This window comes from Manacus candei, unplaced genomic scaffold (genome assembly GCF_025592945.1).
Source record: "Manacus candei isolate 608988 ecotype Guabito, Panama unplaced genomic scaffold, ASM2559294v1 h1tg000113l, whole genome shotgun sequence".
Classification (NCBI taxonomy): Eukaryota; Metazoa; Chordata; class Aves; order Passeriformes; family Pipridae; genus Manacus; species Manacus candei.
In genome coordinates, this window is record NW_026138161.1 from 846617 (window position 1) to 867330 (window position 20714).

A 20714-nucleotide genomic window follows, 5' to 3' on the forward strand; every position below is an offset into this window, starting at 1 on the left:
AGTCACCTCGTGCCTTGGCTGGAAACTGCTGAGGGACAGGTGAGTGATCCACTGTTGGTGTTCCAGCATTTCACAGGGATCCAAGGTAAGGGATTGTCTTTCATGCAATCTCCACAACAGGAACAACTAAGAGTACGTTTCCTGCGTGGTATTTTTTTTGTTTTATTTAATTAGCTCTTCACGTGAATGTTTCTTACTTCTTGTTTTAGGATTAAAAAACTAACAAAACCCAACAAATAAACAATCAAAAAACCCAACAAAAACACCAGTAAACTAACCATTTCTGGTATAAGAGTAATCAAAATGTTAGCTGTGTTTTTTTAGGTGTGTACTGGATCCGTTTTTCCTAACAGACAATGTTATCCAGTAATACTGGGTGCACAGGAAATATTGCCTGTGAGTACTGCACACTTATTATTATGAATTCTATGCTCTGTGTTTCAGTAACTAAAAGCAGGTTTTACCACACAGAAGTATGATTTTAATATTTTACTGAAACAATGTAAATTTTTTTTTAATTAGTTCTGCTCATCAGGCTGGAGTCTGATTTTTTCATGTCTTAATGTAACCGAGAATTAAAGCTGAGATATCAGGTGTTTGTGAGACTTCCATTAGCATGAATAAGCAGATATGAGTGTAGTCTGAGGATCAATATTTATTGATCAAAGTTCTGAAGTGATCAACCTCCAGAGATAATAACCCTTGATATTAGCAAGCTATGAAATGCAGTTATTTTTTACTGGAGCTGTTCTGCACACATTAACCATAAGCCATTGCTTGTGAAGCTCACAGAAATTTAGATCTTAAAGACAAAATAAATGTGACTTAGTTTGCCTTTTCCCTGAACCCAGGGTGAACATACATAAACCAGTCTTGGCAGATGTTTGTCTAATCTGTTATTTAAAAGCTTAAATGAAGACATTTCACAGCTTCACTATATAGCCAATGTTAGTAATTTTTTTTAATTCTCCCGAGTATACTTATTCATAATTCTCAGTTTAAATAATTTGTGCTAAAAGTTATCTTTTATTTTCAGTGTTCATAGAGAGCACTGGAATATTTTTAGTGTGGGAAGCTGTTTACCTAAAATAATTAACCAAAGTGCACCCAGTTTTCCTGATGAACACTTTTCCCAAACACTTATCTTTCCATCTTGAAACATCTTTGATATTTATACAACTTTCTTAAAACTTGCCTGCAAAACAGGCTTTGCTATTTCTGATTGTGTTATCTCAGACTATTTTCTCTATTTGCAGTCTAATAACTCTAAATCATATTTTTGAGATCTTCCTGAATGCCTTGCTTTTAACTGATCTGGTTGATTTTTAGGCTTTTCTGGTTTCACCACAACCATTCTGAATTCTAATCTGTCTCTGAACAATTCTCACTTCAGTCAGGCACAGACTTTTTTTCTTTTGCTTTTTTCTCCCTCATGGGGGAATGATGCAGTCAGACCACTGTAGGATCTTGCTTGAACTGACAGCTTAGGCTGACTAATTACTCTGACTAATTACTGGCTGATTAATTACTCTTGAAGTAGAGCAATTACTCAACCTTATGGTGATTTTCTTTCAAACATATTTTTTCTGAGATTTGTGAGGATGGAAATTTTCTGCCATTGGAAGATTGCTGAGTCTCCCTTTCCAAAGGGGTGAAGTATTTGTTTCCATGTATGGCAAACTGCAAGATACCATACTTTAGGGTTTTTTTCCTTCCCTTGGTGACTTTTGAACTGACTTTGAATTCCTTTAAAGTCTGAAATGATTTTCTAGTTGATCAGTTGAAAAAAACGGCAACTTTGTTTTCAGATTTTATTCAAAAGTACAAATTTGTTTGTCTTTTCATTACTCAGGCTTAATTTTTTTTTCAAGTTGACTTAATGGTAGCACTCATTTAGGAGTGTTCTGCTCCTAAATCAAGAAGAGCAGTGTGTAAAAAAAAAAACTGCACCAGATGATCGTGGGATTTTAGAACTGAACTGAGAAGAAAACAGTGGGAAAACTTCATAGCCGCTTTTAAGCTTTTTTTCAGTTAGAAGTTAATTTTCTTTTGGATTCAGACAAGTATTTTAGTAGCCTGTGATCATTTTTGCTCCCATATCAGCCCCGTATGAACAATCACAAACGCTAAAGAAAAGTCTGTCTGGTTTACAAGTTCTAAAGAACAATGACATCCCTGATGGTTAAAAACACTCAAGTTTTTGGAGTGAGGAAGTGCACTTGAACTTGGACAAATCTCTACTGTCTGTCTTTTCAGAGCTAAATGATCACTTTCATTTGTATTCACCTGATATAAGTTAGGATGCACTTACATGTTTTCAGTGATTTAAACCCCTGATCTTCTGCAGATCTGTGTTAGTATTCTTGTTTTGTCATCTCCGAATAAAAATGCCTGATTTTCAGGGAGGACTTTTTTTGCTTTCGTGTTCATTTTTAGCTTGTGTTGGTTTCCATGTGTTAAACTCTTCACCAAGGAGAAGATGCCCTTCCTCTCAGGACTAGTTATCGCTGCCACATCTGGTCTGGTTAAGATGATACACATGTGTTTTATGGCTGCCGGGGACATACGATTTTAGTTACCCTTACCCTTTCTAAAGAAATCAATTCTTTTTTTATAGGTCCTGGTTGCAACTACAATAATTATCCAGAATATTGGAGGTAAGAAACTTCAGATGCTGCACATGAACTGTGTGGAGTATAACCTTACAGGCTGCACAGCTCCACAGACACCAAAGGCAATAATTAAATTAAAGTGCTCTTAAGAGGACAGAAAACTTAAAGGAAAGGCTTATGTGATCTTGCTAAGCAGAGGGGCTGTAGTCATGGGGTAGATGGGGGCAGTTACAGGGGTTGGGTTGTGTGCCTGTTGCTGCATCCCAGGATGTGGAGCACATCCATTAGAGCTGCCACTGCTGGTTGGAAGGGGCTGAGGAAGCAGCATCTCTGCTCCACTGTTCTGCACATTTGTTTCTGGTAGCTGCACTTTATCAGATCATGTGTTTTGGGTTTTGCTGTTGGAACCTGCCTATGCATTTTAGTGATTTGTGTAACAACTGAATGTTTACTTAGCTCTGATGTTTCATATGTTCTGCATTAATGGGAGCCTTTTTTTCCCCTGTTAGTTCAATACCTTGTTATTTGGAGGAGTTGTTTATCTTCCCAACTTAGTTCATGTGGGCTGATATGCTGACATATGCTGGGCTGTCCTCTTACACTTATTTTGTCTTCCTTGGTGCGTGGCTTAATAAAATTACACTACCTGGTTTTGTATTTAAACTCTTACTCAGGGATGCTTGCATATCTGACGGTCACTAGGTAGTATTGCCCTTAGAAATTATTTGTCTGAAAGTAGACAGTGTTTAACAGAACAATTTTAGATTTTTTTGGCTCTAAATGTTTTGGATATTTTCTTTTAAATGAGGGAATCATGAGAAAGCTCCCTCCTCTGTCCCCTACCACCAAGAAGATACACGTGTTCACGTACATCAAAAGAAGGAAACAGCATTCCAGTGCTGTTCTTTCCTGTAGGATTACCTGTCAAGTCCAGACAATGCAGTGATTGCTGGGTTTTGTCACTGTGTAGACATCTAGAACTAGACCAAGTAACTGCTTTCACGATAAACTCAGAACATTTCTGTATGCTAAAAGTTCCAATAATAAAAGCTGCCCATTTGAAATGGCTGTAAAAATCCAAGCATTAATTTTAGGCAGGAGTGACCATATTAATTCCAAGATTAAGGACTACTTATTCATACAGGTTTTAGAGGATGTTCTGTAGCAATGAACAAATCTTTTAATTTCCTTTCCCGTTTGAGTGGATCTCTAAATACAGCACTAGAGGAGGGATACACAGTGCAGGTTCTGGAGATTCTGGGATCATGTACAAGACTCTGTGGTCAAAGGAAATATGACTCTCATTTCTTTCTCATTGCAGTTCATAACCTTCTCTGTGTCATTTTTAATAAAATTCAGCTCAGTAACTCCTTATTCCAACTTCTGCAGTGGCTTTCTGTGCCTGCAAGTTGGGCCTGATTTGCCAACCAATGGGTTTCTATCAAACTAATTAAAAAGTAGGGGTTTGCAAGTTGAAATGCTTCTATCAAATATTTTGAGTGACCTCATTTTGATGGAAGGTTTCAAAAATTCTGGTTTGGTGGTTCTGGTTCCAAGGGCAACAGGTTTCATTGAGATGGCTTCTGTATCCAGTACGTTCACTTGCAAGGGTGGCTTGTTTTCAAATGCACTGAAGAGAGAAAGCTGACTTTCCTGCCTTGAGTCTGTTGGTGTTGGTAGTGCTAAACGTGCCCCAGGCTGTGAGGGTGGGTGATCTGTGGAAGCCTGGGTGGCAAGTTGGGCCTCTGGCACCTTCTCCTACCCAGCAGATGTGTTGTTCTGTCGCTGCAAGGAGCTGTCACGGCTTCTCTTTAGCAGAGCTCTGTCTGGGAGCAGATCTCCAGCTGCCTTATTTCTCTCCTTAACAACCACCTTTGGCAGTGCCCTGTGATGCTGCAGCCCAGGCCAGCCCTGTGTCAGGAACCAGCTTTGAGGGTGACTGCACTGCAGGCTGACAGGCTGCTGAAAAAGAATAAGGAAGGTCGAATAATTCACTTCTCAGGGCCTTGACTCTTGAAGGACTGCATGGAAAGAAAGGAATTTTTCTTGTCTTTCTGGTCCTTCTGCAGATTTTAAACGGGAGTGGTGAAACTGTGGAGTATAGTTTGTCCTTGAATGGGATCCATGCTGGGATTAAGTCTAAAACTTGGGCTCTGCCCACAGTGCCTTTTGGTAGATGTTCCCTTCTCTTTGTTTTTCTGTGTGAAGGGACCAGCAGCACGGTGCCTGTTGGGCAGACATCCAGACTCTGTCAACATCTTTGATGTCAGAGTAAGGCTAAAAATAAAATTGTTTTCTGTTACCTCTTCCATCATCAGACCTGGGCACGTTGCATCATACAGTGTCTTATTTCACAAATGATGGGAGAGCATAAGATAATGAAAGATGCCTTGGGGCTAAAATAAGCAACTCTGCCAGGGTTACTGTCACTATCTGCATCTGCTCTGGGCTTTTTTTACAGTTTTGTCTAATCCCTTCTAAAAATAATCTAAGTGCAGAAATGATTTACATTAATTTGTGGTGGAGAGAGCGTTTTAGTATTCATTTTAATAGTTATGCTTTCCAATTTGTCATCTTTGCTTTTTTTTTTAAAAAGAAAGCTTAATGTGCAAATTTGAATGTGACGTTCTAATTGCATGCACTTAGGGATTTGTGTAGATAGGGGAATTGATTTTTTTTCTACTGGCAGGATATCTAACTTAAAAAAAAAATAAAAAATTTTGTACAGCTGCAGGAAAGCACTGGTTGGTCAAATTTGGAATTTAAAAAGTTAAAAAAAATTACTTCAAGTGCACTGCTTGGAATTTTAACATGTCTCTCTAACAAGAGTGTTCAATTTTTCCTGCAGATTTTTAATCATCCCTTGGAACACTTTGTAATGTTGATTCAAGTAACACAAATTAAATACCAAAATCCATTTAAGTACCAAGGATTAACTAAGGATGCATCAGGATAATGCAATATCCAAATGTAAATTAAGGTAATTTTAGTGCTGTGTCTTAAAGACTTTATAGAATATGTACAGCTTAGAGTGATTAAACTTGGAGAAGATTTGCCTTGCTTTCCTCATAATCAGTATGTTCTTGTTCTTGCAATGTAGGTATTGTTAATAAAGGGAAGCCAAAAGGTTGAATGGGAGGGCCAGTGCTACTAATTTTTATGTTGCTCTGTTTGTCAGCATTTTGGCCCAATCCAGCAGCCCTTTAATGTAAATAACTAGTGATTGGTTACATGTGAACTGCCCTGTTCTGGAAAGGGCTGGTTAGTTGTGTGTGGGGGTGCAAAGTGGACCTGAGGGAGGGGACCATCACATTGCACCTGCCGGGCTGTCAGTTTGTCCATCCGCTCCTCCCGACCCTTCCCTGCCACCCACATCTTTCCCTGGCGTGATTTTCCCAATGTCCATTTCTTGCCTGCTGTGCAGAAGAGGATCTTGAAGGGTTCCAGATCCTGTCAGGTGCCCTCGAAGAGAGGAGAGGGGAAGTTGCAGCCCTGGAGGCACACGGGGAGGGAGGGAGGCTGCTATCGAAAACACTGAGTTCCACGGCTCTGCTGGCTCTCCGTGTCATCCTTCCCAGGAGCAACTGGAGTTGGACGGAGTCCCTGCTATTGTTTTCATAGCTTTGTGTTTCTAGGAAGCGAGGGATGAGGCACAGGGGGCCAAAGCCCTTCCCCCTCTCCTGCCAGGAAAGCTCTGTGAGCTTCCTAGGTGCTTTCCTAAGGTGAGGAAGGCAGACAGTAGTTTCTCCTTCTAGAATTATCCTCTCTGGATGTGACTGAAAAGGAGGCCACGTGCCCGAGAGAAAATCTTCAGGAATCTTGCAGTAAAGACAGAGAAGGGCTGATTTTAGCAAGGCTGGTGGAAAAATGGAGGCAAACACAATGAAGTATTGCACAAGAGCAGCCCGTTGCCAACACTAACAAATCTCCAGCACCGAGGTCTAGCAGGAAGCATGCGGAGTTTTCCAGCGTGCTTCCCAGGGCTGTGGGCTGCCACCAGCTCAAGGTCACCGCTGCTGGAGATGGGGCCTGCTGGCTGGGATACACACAGACATCAGCCCAAACTGCTGAGAGCAGGAGTCTAATGATTTAAAATTTATTAGCAGCGGGATTAAGTGCTCCAGTAGAACCTGCAGTGCAGACGTGTAGCTTGGGTGGGTCCACGTGAGGAGTTTCTGCAACGGGTTTTATTTCTTTTCCATTGCTTCAGATAGGCTGAGATACACAGGGTGCTGGGGGTCAGTGTGAGTAACTCACCTGCCTTGGCTTGTGCCCAGGTAGTCATTCTTTGGAACTAAGCTTTCCAGACAGCTGTCTTAATTTTACAAAGAATTATTTGCATTCTAGCATAAATACAGTTTAATTCACTATAATTTCTGCAACTGGTGCTTGCCGATTTTGCTTCCATATTCTGCACTTCACGTGTCCTCGGTAGGTACACGTTTCTCTTCTTTCTAAGAAAAAGTGATGAGGCAGAAAAGGTTGTTCCGTGTCCCTGGAGCGCTGTTGTATCCTCGGCGCTGCCTGAGCGCTGTGGGCAGGAACTGGGAGCTGCAGGATTAGTTCCAATGGGCGATGCTGTTCTGTAGCTGCATTTTATGGCCTCTTAATACAGTCAGGGTGACAGACAATACAGAGAGACCCCGCTGTGAGTGCAATACACCCTAAATATGTATTTACATTCGGGTGGTTCGTATTTTTCAAGCGTCCCGAAGTGAATCGAGAGGCGTAACCACGGGGAAAGGCAGATCCTTAAAAACAGCAGCACCACCATCTGCTGGCCTGGCCCGGCCCCACACGCCCTGGGCCGCCTTCCCGGGAGAGCTGCCGGCAGCCCGGCGCCTCGGGAACCTCCAGCCTTCTCCTGCTCTATTCCACATCCCCTTCCCTTTGTTTTTCTGCGGGGTAAACAATGAAATATTTAACTTACCTCCTCCCCATGCAAATTTATATATGTGTGCTTTCTGTGAGTCACTGCTTGCAGAGACTAAAGACCTTGTTTTATCAAGTTAATTGGGCGATTTCCTATTGCAAATTATTTTCTTTTGTGTTTTTTCCTTTTTTTTTTTCCCCAGAGTTCATTCATTCTGCAATTTAGTTCTAAAAGTATTTACAAAATTTGTTTCAAATTTAAACAGAGCAAATTTTTTTTTCAGAATGAGGGGGTGGGTGAGAATAACCTTCTTTTTGTAAGCAGAGAAAACAATACTCAACTAACTTTGAAAATAAATGAATGGTGCAAATTATGGAAGAAAAAAAAATACAGCTTGTTACATGCTGAGACCTGCATCCTTAATACCTTAAGAAATTACTGAGCTTCCTTAAAGTATGGGAAATCTAATTCTGTTTTCAAACAAACTCAAATGTTTGTTTTCACAGCGCGGTTTGCTTTTGACCTGAAAGCCTAATTATCCTGACTGATTCAAAGTGAGGATTTCCAGTGCAGAGCTGCCTTAATTAAGGGCAGGTTTGTCAGCTCCTGTACTAATTTAACAATTGATAACCCATGCTCCCGTGTTTTCCTGTTGCAGTGAATAGTTCTTGGAAGTTTTGACACTGTAAAGAATATTAAGCCTGCTTTAAGTAATGAAAAAGAAAAAAAACTTAAAAAAAACCCCAAAAAACCAAACACACACACACAAAAAAAACCAAAAAACAACAACAACACAAAACCCCAACAAAATCCCAACCTGCAGCTGTACTTCAGAATGGAATATGTGATGAACTATGTAGGAAACTTTTCCTTTTTTTTTTTTAACATAAATGTACACATGTAATTAAACTAATGAAGTTTTACCAAAATAAATCTGCTGCCCAAGTGTTCCCTATAGAATAAGAAGGACTTTTTGTTTTTTAAGCTTGCCATAGGTAAGTTCCAAAAAAATTAGGGTAAAAGATAAAGGTGGAAGGAAAAGGAAGCAGGGGAGCAGAAATTCATTGGGATGAGCGTCCATAATCTGAAGACTGGCAAGGAAGTTGACAATGTTTTTCACTTCTCGGAATATCTCCATGTTAACAAACATCTTTCACACACTCTGTTCTACATATGTATTTTAAAGCAGACAATTTACCCCAAGATTTTTTTTTTTAAGTTTCCACTAAGAGGAAATATTACAAACAATCCATCAAGGTGTTGGGAGGCTTCTTAAAATTGAATATGTGGGGGATTCAGTGCAAAATGAACACAAAGGGCAGACTTTTAAGGCCATAAGGTGTGAGGGCTGAAGTGGTTGATGTTTTGCAGTGGCATCCATCCATCAGTCCTGATGTTTCCACAATTTGAATTATACGTATAAGAAACTCAGTGCAGCACTGAAGTACTTCCTATTCCATTCTTATTCTTTAACAGGAAGAATGGAAGCTTGCCCAAAATACTCCCTAGTTTCACTTTCTTTCCTGAGCTCCTTCCCTGCTTTCCTTTTTAACTTTGCCACATTGTTTGGATTAGGACAGATTCAATTTTGAACAACCCCTGTATCAGCAGAGGGAGGCACGAGCCCAAAGGGATTTGTCACGTGCAGTTGATATGAAGGATCCAGCTTGGATGGGCTGGACTGTGCAGGGACTGGGAGTGTTTATTCTGCTATTTCTGCTGTTCAGCCTCTAATCTTTTTCAGTATTTTGGGAAAACTTGGTATCTTCCTGTCTGAACTCTTTGGAGGGTGAGAGTTAAAAGCGTTTTCATTTATCTCCTTTATTTATAGATATTTATGAGGAGTCCCTGTTTTACCTGGTATTCCCTCAGCTGAAAATCAAGGTTGCTCTGTCTACTTTTGACTCCCAAATATTTTTGGAAGTAGGAACTGTGGAGCCTGCATGTTTTTATTGATCCAGTCTCGTTTTTTCCCAGCCTTCTGTCTTCTCTTGTGGGAAGGCTGGAAGGGAGCTTGCTTCCATTTTTCCACAGTGCTTAACATCTTTATAGAGCTCTAATATTATCAGTAGTAGATGAGGGAAAACTGATCAGAAAAGTTGGTCAGCCTGTTTAGTTAAATGATTTGAAGGGATTTATCACAAATAAATTTAATATATATATTCTCTGGTGTAATTGCTATGGACTTCAGCATTTGGTCTCGTTTTGGATAGGACAGTAAGAAAAAGTTACACTTTTTTTTTTTTTCCTAGTAACCAAAAAGCCATCCACATATTTGATTTTAAGATTGGGCTACCTCAGAAGAGTTAGGTTGGGGACAGTTTTAAAAACATAACCTTGGCTTCCCTTTTCTCCAGCACCTAATGTTTTTTCAGGTAGGGGCACATATCTTCAGTGCTGAACAATGTTGTAACACAGCAAGGGCATTCTGAGTTATATATGCATGGTATGTATATTTTAGAGAGTCACAGCTCATGGTGGCACTGCAGGCTATAATAATGGAAGTGTAAAGCAAATATATTTTGTATTTATCAAACATCTTTTTTCTGTCAGAGAGCTAATACCAAGTTTTCAGAACACTATGAAGTGATACGTATTTTAAGAGTGTAGTTTCTTGCTGCTTTCAAGGAGCCTGTTGAATAATAAACTATGAATATAATCTTGATTTCTGCTGAATACTGGTTTATGGCCTGTTGAGATGTTCAGAACTGCTTAGTTCTCCATCGAGTAGCTCCTGGTGCCTACTGAAAATTATCTAAAAATAGCATAATAGGTGCAAATTTGGGACCTGAAAATTAGGAAGTGACTGCACGAAGGTTGCTCACGTAGTTGTAGTTCAGGACTTCCTGCATCTGCATATTGCTGGAGCCTCAGACTGTGCCCTTGCACACAGTTTGTTCTGCAGGAAACCTGTCTCGTTCAGTCCCAAAATAGATGCCTCATGTCAGTGTTTCAGAGTGGAATAAATCAGAGCCCACGGTGGGGTTTTGTTGTGCTCACTTGTGTCACAGTTCGGTCTCGTGGCTGTGTAATCTCTTCCTTCCGTTCCACATCAGGGCTGCCAAGCAGAGCTGACATTTAACTTGCACAATGTAACTTGACGTGGCTTCGCTCGTGGTGGGTGTCAGGGAAGTGAAGTACAATTTGTTATTTGGAGCAAAGGATGCAGGACTTTTTGTCTGTCATGTTCTATGCACTTTATTCCCAGAGTAGGAATTCCTACTTTATTTATTCCTACTCAAGGAATAAAGTGCATAGAACACGACAGACAAAATTCTGTTGTATTATTTTAGGTTTTTTTCTTGGTTTAGTTTCAGCTTTAAAACATCAAACAAACCATGTTCTTTGCTCACTTTTGTAGTGTGTCTCAGAGTTACACAGTGGTTAGCGTCTCACTTGGCACTGAGTAAAGCTACAAGGAGCTGCTTCTCTGAGGAGAATTAAAATTGTGTTTGTAAGTGAACTAAAAGCAGGATTTGGCTTTTTAAACTGTATTTACTGTGGGCATCCTGCTCAGGTTTATGTATGAGATTCAGGTCTTATTTAAGCTTCAGGATAGAAATAAAATTATTTATTATTAATTATTCATCTTGTAGAACAAATAAGAAAATATAAAGAGGGGGGAGAAAATCCTGCTATGGGAGATTGTTTCCCACATGCCCAGAGAAAGGAAGGAGAATGCAAGTTTCTTGGTGCAGGATTGGCTCCCTCCTTAGGAGTGGAATTCAGTGAAATAGGACTCCTCCTAAAAACAAAGAGTAAGTGCACAACAAAGGATAAGTGATCAAATGATTAGCCAGAGGCTAATAGGAATGCAAGGGCAGAGTGACAGATTGCATATTAGGAGGAAATCTGATCTGGAAATTAATTCAAAGCTTTCTGCAGCGGGGACTGCAAAAGAACCGGTTTTGAAATCTTCCTGAAGGACATAAATACGTGCAAATTCTGACTTGCTTGTGTATAAAGTATTGTGTCATACAAGAAAGAGGGCTAATGGATAAATAAAGTTGAATTACAATTTAACAAAGTTTTCCTCTCCCTCTTAATTTTTTTTTTAAATTTAGGGTGAAATCTGCATCTGCCTGCAGCTTAGTGTGAGAAACTGTGTTGATTTACTTACAAATTCTGGTGATTTAGAAATATGCATGCTGCAGCCTTCTCTGTGGTTAGATCTACATTCTGTTGTGTGCAAACAGGAGAATAAATCAGGACAGCAGATAAATAGCTCACCAGGCACAATCAACAGCTATGTGTCAACAGGGAAATGCACTTGAATATTGAAAAAAAAAGTGCTTTTAATTATGAAGAAGTGAATATTTCCTTAAATAGTGATGTACCAAATTGGTTTTAATTTAACCTTGTGGTAGGTAGATGTCACTTTGTATTAATGGAATTTGCTTTCTTTATAGAGACCACATTACCTTTCTTCAAAATGTAACAGTAACTGCTGTAGGACACCAGTGTCTGAGTCCACACTTCTTTTCTTTTAAGGTTCAAAACATTCCTTAAAAAAAACCCCAAACCAAATATCAGCTTATGGAAGTTTGCTGATTTACCTTTCCAAGATGTATGTTTTAATTTTAAAGCATTAATAAATATGGCATGGTAAAATTCTACAGAATTACTGAGTACAGAACAGTAAAATTTGAACACAACAGAAGAATTTTTGTCAAGAATTAAATGCAACTAAACTTTTATTGGCAAGTTACTAAAATTACTGGATGCTGAAGGATGGAAATTAGTTTCATGTAGGCTTTGATATTTGTTGAAGCTCTTTGTAAAGCTGATTTTTCTGAGTAATTTTCTGCTAGTTTTTAATTCATTTAAACACTTGCTGCTTACATGAAAAAGTGACATGAACAGTGTGTGAAGGTGTCAGATTAGTGTAAGTTGTAATTTAATAACCCTCCCATTTATGCCTTTGATCATTTTATGTAGTAAAGGAGAAAACTGACACAGTGAAGGAGTTTTTGGATTTATGTGTTTGTATCATTGCTTTCTGCTGAATAGAATTATAAGCACTTAATTTCAAGTCAACGCTTTTGTAGGAGTACCTAGTAATTTCTCTTCTGATTGGCAGTTCCTGTATATTTTGCACTTGATGTTGTTGCTGGGATCTTCTGGCTGGTGGGTTTAGCGTGAGAATCAGGGGTCTGTCACTGATAACCCTCTTAGCTCTGAGGACCAAACTTTGCAGTATATAAAAATCCCTTTGAAGTCCTATTCTTTTATATAAATTTCTGTCATATAATTATTTAGTACAACAGCAGTAGAACAACACGAAAACCAGAGTCATTAAAGAAGCCTATTGTGCTGATAGAAATAAATATTTTTTACTCTCATCATTAATAATGTCTTGTGAAGAAGAAGGAGTCGTCCTGCAGCCTCGTCGTCCGTCTCTCACCCGTAGGTCTGTATTGCCAGGTAAAAGGTCAGACCTGTGTATTATATCATCTTGCCTTTTAGTCCTTTGGATTCCAAGACTCACATTGTAGCAGCCTCTTTGGAGGCATTAGCTGACATCAGTGCAACACTCGGGGACTTGCAGCTATTTTTAAAGGAAGTGTGTGAGAATAAATTCTGGTTCTGGTGCCGTGGTGTCTAATGCAGAGCCGGGATGTTCCAGCCTGAACCACGCCGGTTCAGCCGTGCTGGCTGTCACAGCCAGAGATGTTGGTATTGTATTCCTCTGCTAAATCTGTCCTGCTTCTCTTTGCAGCCATGTCATCTTATCTGTTAATTGTGAAGTCCGAGCTTCCTGGGGCTGTTGCAGGATTCTTGAGTGGAGCCGAGAGCGGGTAAGGAAAAATGCTTCATGTCGTGCACTCCGTATTTGTCCTGAAGGAAAAAGCAGATCAGGACTGCTGAAGGAGGTGGGTGCTGACACTTCCTCTGATCTGAAAAAAAAAATAAAATAGTTATTTACAGTGGTTGTTGGAATATAAAATGTATTTGGCAAGTGCAAGTGTTCTACTGCACACAGAGTGGGATTCTTTCCTCATAGCCATTTCCCATCAGACGACCTTAAAGTCAGTGGCAAAACTCCATCTACAAGAATCTCCCTTCTGTAAAAATTTAAAAGGGGAAGCAGGATGGAAAGGAGGAGAAACATTTAAACTGCTGTCATGTTATCACTTCACATATTTCAAAACCACAGGACAAAAAACGGCAGGCATTTATATTTAAATATTTTGTTGTCTTGCTCTAGTAATTGGACTTGTCATGGGAAAAATGCCAGGTTTCCAGACTTGGTTTATAATTCCTTGACTTGGCTCCCAGTAAAGAAATGATTCTTTGCAGTTGAGCTGTAAAGCTGTGTGTAAGGAGTGTGTCCCTCACGTTTCCATCAGAACCGTCGCAAGGAATCTGTGCCTGTGCTAAGGCAAACACTGCAGCTTCAGCACTGAAATACCTTGTTTGAGTTCTTCCAGTGCTGCTGTTCCAGTCCACTGTCATTCATAACAGTGTATCTTGGACGGGGTTACAGCTGTTTTTCCAAATTGCTATTTTCAGATGTTTTGAGCTCAGAACTTTCTCTGGATTGAAATGTGCTGAAATTGTCTCAAGGCTGTGCGATGCTTGTATTATTCCTGAATGTTGTGGGTGAATTTTAAGTGAAATCAATTTGTTAAAAGGTACCTTAGTTAATTTTATAATTTTTCACTTACAACTTAGAAATTTTATAATGAATTTGAGAAACGAACTGTGGTTGTAATCTTGCTTTCTGTCTTTCTGCCCTTTTGGCCCTTACAGTTTTGGTAAGGTTTCTGTTGGTTTTCTTTTTTCTTTTTTTTTTTAAAGTATTATATTTTATGTGTGGATGTAATTTTTAGACTGCTAATGTATCTCTTCCAGCTGTGGTAGTCATCAGCTTTTCAGTTGGGTGTTATAACCTTCTTCAAGATCATACATTAACCCCACTCTCCATACACGCTGCCCTTGAGCTGCTGCTGTATGTGCTGAATGTGTGTTCCAGTCTCCAAATTTAGTATCTTTAAATCTCTTACTACTGGTTTTAATTTTATGTCAGCTCTGTTCATGCAAAGTGACTTTTCCCAGCAAAGACACACTTTAAAACAAACAGCTTAAGAAAACTCGTAGTGGGTAGAACCCGGAGGTCCCACGTGTTGCTCAAAGGATTTTTTTTGTCTGGAAAAGGCAGCATGAAAAACTGCTTTATTGAGGTGGCCGTGTGATAATGCACCTCAGATCTTCTGGATGGGAACACTGGTGAAGGCACAGGCAGGTTACAGTGCTGAAGTGGTTATTACAGATCACCTGGGCTGTGTAATCCTCAGTGCACTGTCAGCACTGCCAACACCCACGCTTCTTCCTTCGCTGAAATTACAGTTTGAGGTGGCAATGAAGTTCAGCTTTGCATTTGGAAAGAGCTGAGATTGACCATAGGAATCCTAACCACGGCTCCAGTGGTGATTGGCAGCCCAGGTCTCATCCAGTTCCTGCCTCTGTTAACGGGAGTTCTTCCACTGATCAATATTTATTTGACACGATTTCCCTCCCCTAATACTTGTCCAAGCAAAGTTTTCAAGTGCAGTGGTCAAGCAGTGTTCCAGCTACATGCACACAGCTGACCTTCTCTGTATGCTCACATCTATATTTTATTTCTTTTGCCATATTACTGGCCATGGTGGATCACAATCTTTTGTTTCTGTGGATTTCCCCACAGATGTTAAGTGTACGTTTTTTCCAGCAGACATTTTAAATTGTAGGCAATGTTTCAACAAAAATAGGTAATCAAATATCAAGCCTAAGCAACAACTTATTTATGCAAAGGGCATAAATATTGACTAGTTTAAATCAACTTCTTTACCTGGATAACTTGTTTCCAGATGTGGTTGCACGACTGTTCTGTTTTTAAGTCATTACAGCATCTGATACACTTCCATTTGGTGCAGCATTTATCTTTAACTGTACTTAGAATGTATCAAAAGTGTCAGCTAAACTACCTGTGAAAGTGTTCTGTATGCATAAACCCTCCTGAGCTGTACATTTGGGAAAACCATTTAAAGAATGTTTTGTGCATTAAATTGTTTTCATAGGTAAAGGTTGGCAGGTGTGTGTGTGTGTTTGAAAGGCTCAGAGCCAGCCCAACACATCCTCGTGCCTTTTTAAAAACAAACCCACACAATATGAACACTTGTTGATTGCAGGTGGAGATGTTTCTGTGTGCACAACAAGAATTCCACGTAGTTTTGATGACATGAGCATAGTTTCAAATGAGGGTTGTGTTAAAAAGTTGTAATTTGTGAGCCCTCTGCTAGCATTTAATGACCCTGTCAGAGGATGTGATTGATGCAATTAAGTTGTCTTGCTTGTGTGTTATATAATTGATATGGACTGAGAGTAAGATCCTAATTTAGAACATGTGAATATCTTGTTCTGCTGAATTCAGGAATGAAATTAAAGCGATTTATAAATGTCTGCTTTCAGTTAAAATATGGAGGAGGGAGGAGAAACATCTGCATGCCAAAGCATTTTCAGTAGAGTCGAGGATTTATATTCTGTATTTCATATTTGGAATGCTTTTATCATACGAGATTAAATTTGCAGATCAAATTGATTTTAGAGGCAATATCAAAACATTTATTCTGCCTTTGGAAAATAAGTGTATTTTTACAACAGTACTTTGAGGAGAAAATGGGTGTATTTTTTGATAACCAGGAAATTGTCCCCTGTTCAGTTTTTTTGAGGCATTTTTCGGTATAAGAATTGGTATTCCAAAATTAAGGAGTTTACAAAATTGTGTTTTCTCCCTCCCATCAACTCATTGCCATTCTTCTCTCTCTTCCCCCCTTCACGCACAGTAAAGTAACCAAAATAATTTCCTCTCTGTCCTGCTGAACTGGTGAACCTTGACAGCAGCTGTGAGGAGACTGAAACAGAGGTCCCACATGCACACATAGTGCATTATACTTATGTCTGCTGCCATGATGCTGTTCCTCCTGATCTGAACATCCACCATACTGAAAAGAAAGGAAAAAAAGAAAGAAAAAATGTAAAAATATGTGAATGCCAAATGACAACGTGAAAAATAAATACTACAGCAGGGAGCTAATCTTGGCAAAGCTGCTTCTTCACTGTAGCAGTAGGAGACTTAGGCTAATGATACACTTTTTGGAGAGTGATGTATTTTAACTAATTTTTAATATAGACATTGTCACCTAATGGTCATTTTGGTTTCGATTTGGTGAAGATACCCTCAGCCTTGAAATCTCTCTGTTCACTTCTATAACACAAGTGGCTACCCACAATGTACAACAGCAGTTAATATACCTGTAGGATAATTCTTCTTTAAGGCAGGTGTTATGGTGCTTTCCCTATGATAACTTGAGGTGCTGCCTGTTTATTAGGTGCTAACCATATCCTGGACTAAATAAACTGGAAGGTCAAAGGTCAGGGTGTTTATAGGTAGTAAAGTTGGAGGCTGATGTGCAAGATGTTTATCAGTACAGGATATGGTTATTGCCAAGTCAGGGGAGCCACTCTCAAGATGTTTCTGTTTCTTAACAGCTTATCCATCTGTGCTCTCCTCAGTTTGGAGGTGGGATTTTTTGATACTTCGAACAGATTTTAAATGCACGAGGACTTCACGTGCCTCTACAGGGCTTTTTTATTATGTATAGTTTTATGGTTCAATATTATAGCAGATTTCATTGTCATAATTTCAGTCTCTTTTGTCCTTTAATTTTTGTGTGGATGTATACAAAGAATGAGTGATCACTTTGTGCAGAATTGAAGAACATCCTCTTCACTGCTGTACTTTCTTATACCACCTCTGGACAGGAAACATAATTTCCAAGCAACTGAAAGTTTATTACCTTGTTGTTTTCTTCTGTTGCTCTAATACTACAGTGATAGCTGTAATGAAACTTGGGTACAAGAGAAAGTTGATACCTTCAGAAAGTGTAACTGTGTTTCCAAACAAATCGGTTGGATAGCTGAGATTTGTGTCTCACACCTCTTGGAAATGGTAAGGAACTAAGGTCATGGAGAAGTAATAAACTGGAAGGGAAGCTCAGCAGTGAGTGGGAATTGATGTTGCTGTTTCTTCCAGCAGTGTAAATACACACCTCACTGTAATCCAATTTAAAATACATGTAGTGTTGTGCTCTGCAAGTACTTCTGTTGAAAATCCGTAGAGTATGAAATCCCCTTCCCTCTGATCACTGCTGTGAATCAGGGCAGGGATTTGCATATTGTGCTGCTGAGAAATAACTTGACACACATCAGACCCCTGATCCATGCAGACACTTGCCTGTGGAACATTGCAGTGCTGGTTAGTTTGGGATGATGCTCTGCCCCCTCATTGTCTGGGAGCTCTGTTTTATATCTCAGCATAGAAACCAGGAATACAAATTCATGTAAATTGTTTGTGAGACCGGAAATGATTTCTTTTTCTTGTCCTAGTGGTTATTTTGTCTAAGATCACAGTTCTAAATGAGAACATATTTTATAGGACTCTTGAGCTTTGTATCAGTCCTAAATAGATTTTCCAACAGGTCTTGGTACCTCGATGGGAGGCTGCTGCTGCTCATTACTTCAGTCTGCATTGTTTTTCCTCTTGCCCTTCTTCCTAAAATTGGTGAGTAATTAAAGGAGAGAAGCGAATATTGTTCTACTTTAGTAGCAATTACCATTGAAGACTTTAAAACCTTAATGGGTTATTTATTTATTTAAACTTGCACGGGGCTGGTGGTGCTGGTGGCTGCTTAAGTGGTAGTAGTGTGTTCTGCCTTCCAGCCCTGCCTAGTTAACCTATTACTTGGGTTGCAGTAGTATTTTGTCTGCAATACTAAAATAAAATCTTTACAGCAGAACATTAAAGAGCTGCATTTACTTACAGCATGCCATTAGTGGTAAGCCAGTTCTAATTCTGCCCTACAAAACTACATAAATGATCTGTGACAGGCAGTTGGAATGTTGTTATTCTGAGTCCTAAGCCCCAGATACCAAGCACTGTAATAGAAAACATGCCTAAAATGTAAAGCTTTAGCTGTACATTAGGATCACTTTCCTTATAAATTCTCTTTTATTTTTACTGTTATTTTACAGGCTTTCTTGGCTACACAAGTAGTTTATCATTTTTCTTTACGGTGTACTTTACTCTTGTGGTAAGTCAAAAATCTCTGCACAGCTTATCTCTTTTTTTTTTCCTTATTGTTTGAATGTTTTCATAACACTGTTTTGAAATTAATTGTCTTCCCCTCCCCCCATAACTTTTTATGTGAAATTTAGAATTTTCCTTAAGTTCAGTATGTGCTTGCTTAGACAGATTACATTTGTTTTGCTGAGGCTTAGAAATGTGTATGAACTTCCAAACATGTGAAAAGATTTAAAATAATTATATTTTGGGCTGGTAAATGTAACAATATTTTTGTTTTGCTGACAGTGCAGCAAAGGGAGCTGGCACATATATTTTTGTTTCCCTACTAGCGGAGGAATGGAATTCTGTTTTCTTAGCTTCTAACTATTACTTACTGCAACTAGTGGAGAAGAAAATTTAATATACTCCAAATAAATTAAATTTACATGTATAATGGAGTGACAGAGTTCAAAAAAAGGCAAAGAAAACTAGAACTTCATTAAGGCAGTTTACAAGATTCATTAATACGTCAATGACCTTATTCTTCTTTCCAGCTGAAAGGAAAAGTTCTTTTCTCTGAGCCATATGGGGGCTTTTGACCCTGATGTTCACCCTCTCAAGGCCCCTGTGAGGTAGATGTTTCCAAATATCAAAAGTGAGACCTGCTAGGCAGATCTAAGAGGGAAAATGTGCCTTTAAGTTGCACTATTTTTCTTTTTACAGGGAAAAAGTGTGCTAATGCACATGTGTAATATGTCGTAGAACCGAGCAGCTCTCACTCTGTCATCTCTTGGAATCTTTTTTGGGAGCCTGGCAAAATGTTCCCCCTCTCCCCTGTCATTCTGGCTTGCATTGACTTGCATTTAATACCTGTTTTACAAAGGGATAAACAGAGTTGAAGGCAAGTTGAACAAACATGCCATCCAGGAGACCAAGGCAATCCATTAGGAACTAAACCATGTGATAAAACCAAACTTCAAAGCTGTCAAAACATCTCCCTGGGGTATCCCTGGAGAGCTGCAGTGTTTGTAGGACCTTGGGAAGTATTCTTCTTAAGATGAACATTGAGGAGCAGCCACAGCCCCTCCAGAGCTAATGGAAATTAATTTGTAATATTTATAAATTACTTTAACTTTTGACCTCTCTCCTAAAATTTATCTTTAAGAGAAAAAAAAAAAAGAAAAAAAAGGGTAGAAAAAGCACTAACTGTAGTGCTGACATAGGCCTTTGACTGAAGCTAATTGCAAGGGTTTTAAAACCAGTTCAGTTCCTGGATTTCGATGGGAGTGTGAGGAAAGCTGTTGTAATGGGTGGCTGCATTTGAAAGCAATTTTGGCCCCTGAAAAAGCAAATGTGTAAGGAAGGCTTGTGTGCAGCCATGTCAAGCTGGAATGATTTAAACTAGATTTTACTTTTGATTGTCCATCAAAAAGATGGGTAGAAAGTACTAATGAAGGAGCACAGACTACTGGATTTCTTAGGAAATGGTTCAGTTTGTGTGCTTACTCTTTGTTGTTAAATGACAAAGGAGCAGCCACAGTAAATCTAATTGAGGTCAAAATTTTTAAAAACCGTTACAGATATTTAAAGAAAACCAATACTCTTCACAGAATAATCTCTCCTACTTCTTTAGGCACTGAAAGTCCAAGGCATTAAATGTGGTTTAGTTTTCATATCTAATTGCTTTGAAGTGGGTGATATGTGCTGTTGAAATGGTGTTTTAGTTTGCACACTGTTAATTTCTGTGTGGCAGATATGTTTTAATTTGTTCCAGAAGAAAACTGTGTTAGTCATATGGAAGTGATATAATTATATTTTGCATATACAGTAATTCTGTGCCTTTTCAAGTGCACACCATCTGTTCAGCTTTTTGCCAGGAAGCCACATTTTTACTGCAGCCTGCAGAAAAGAGAGGTCTTGGTCAGTCTGGTCAGTGAGTGCACTGAGCAAAGGGCTGGAGACTTCTTTGTTCTGTGCTCTGCTCTGGGGCTTAGGCAGCTCACAAATTTCCCCTCTGTGCTTTAGTAGCTTCAGTATCTTCAGTGTCTTTTCCTTTAAAGCCAACATACTGGTCCTAGTCCTCACTAGGGAAAATTTGCAAACCCTGAGATGAGCTGATCTGGGA

General features: G+C 39.2%; 1 protein-coding gene across 2 annotated transcripts in view; it reads left to right on the forward strand.

Annotated features, from left to right (window-relative positions):
• SLC38A6 (solute carrier family 38 member 6) overlaps positions 1-20714 on the forward strand; it is a 41903-nt gene that overhangs the window by 6196 nt on the left and 14993 nt on the right. For both annotated transcript variants that reach the window (XM_051769907.1, XM_051769909.1), the window contains exons 5-8: positions 2618-2657; positions 13205-13283; positions 18006-18088; positions 18559-18617. In XM_051769907.1, coding sequence (XP_051625867.1) covers positions 2618-2657; positions 13205-13283; positions 18006-18088; positions 18559-18617 — 261 coding nt within the window. The remainder of the gene's footprint in view (positions 1-2617; positions 2658-13204; positions 13284-18005; positions 18089-18558; positions 18618-20714) is intronic.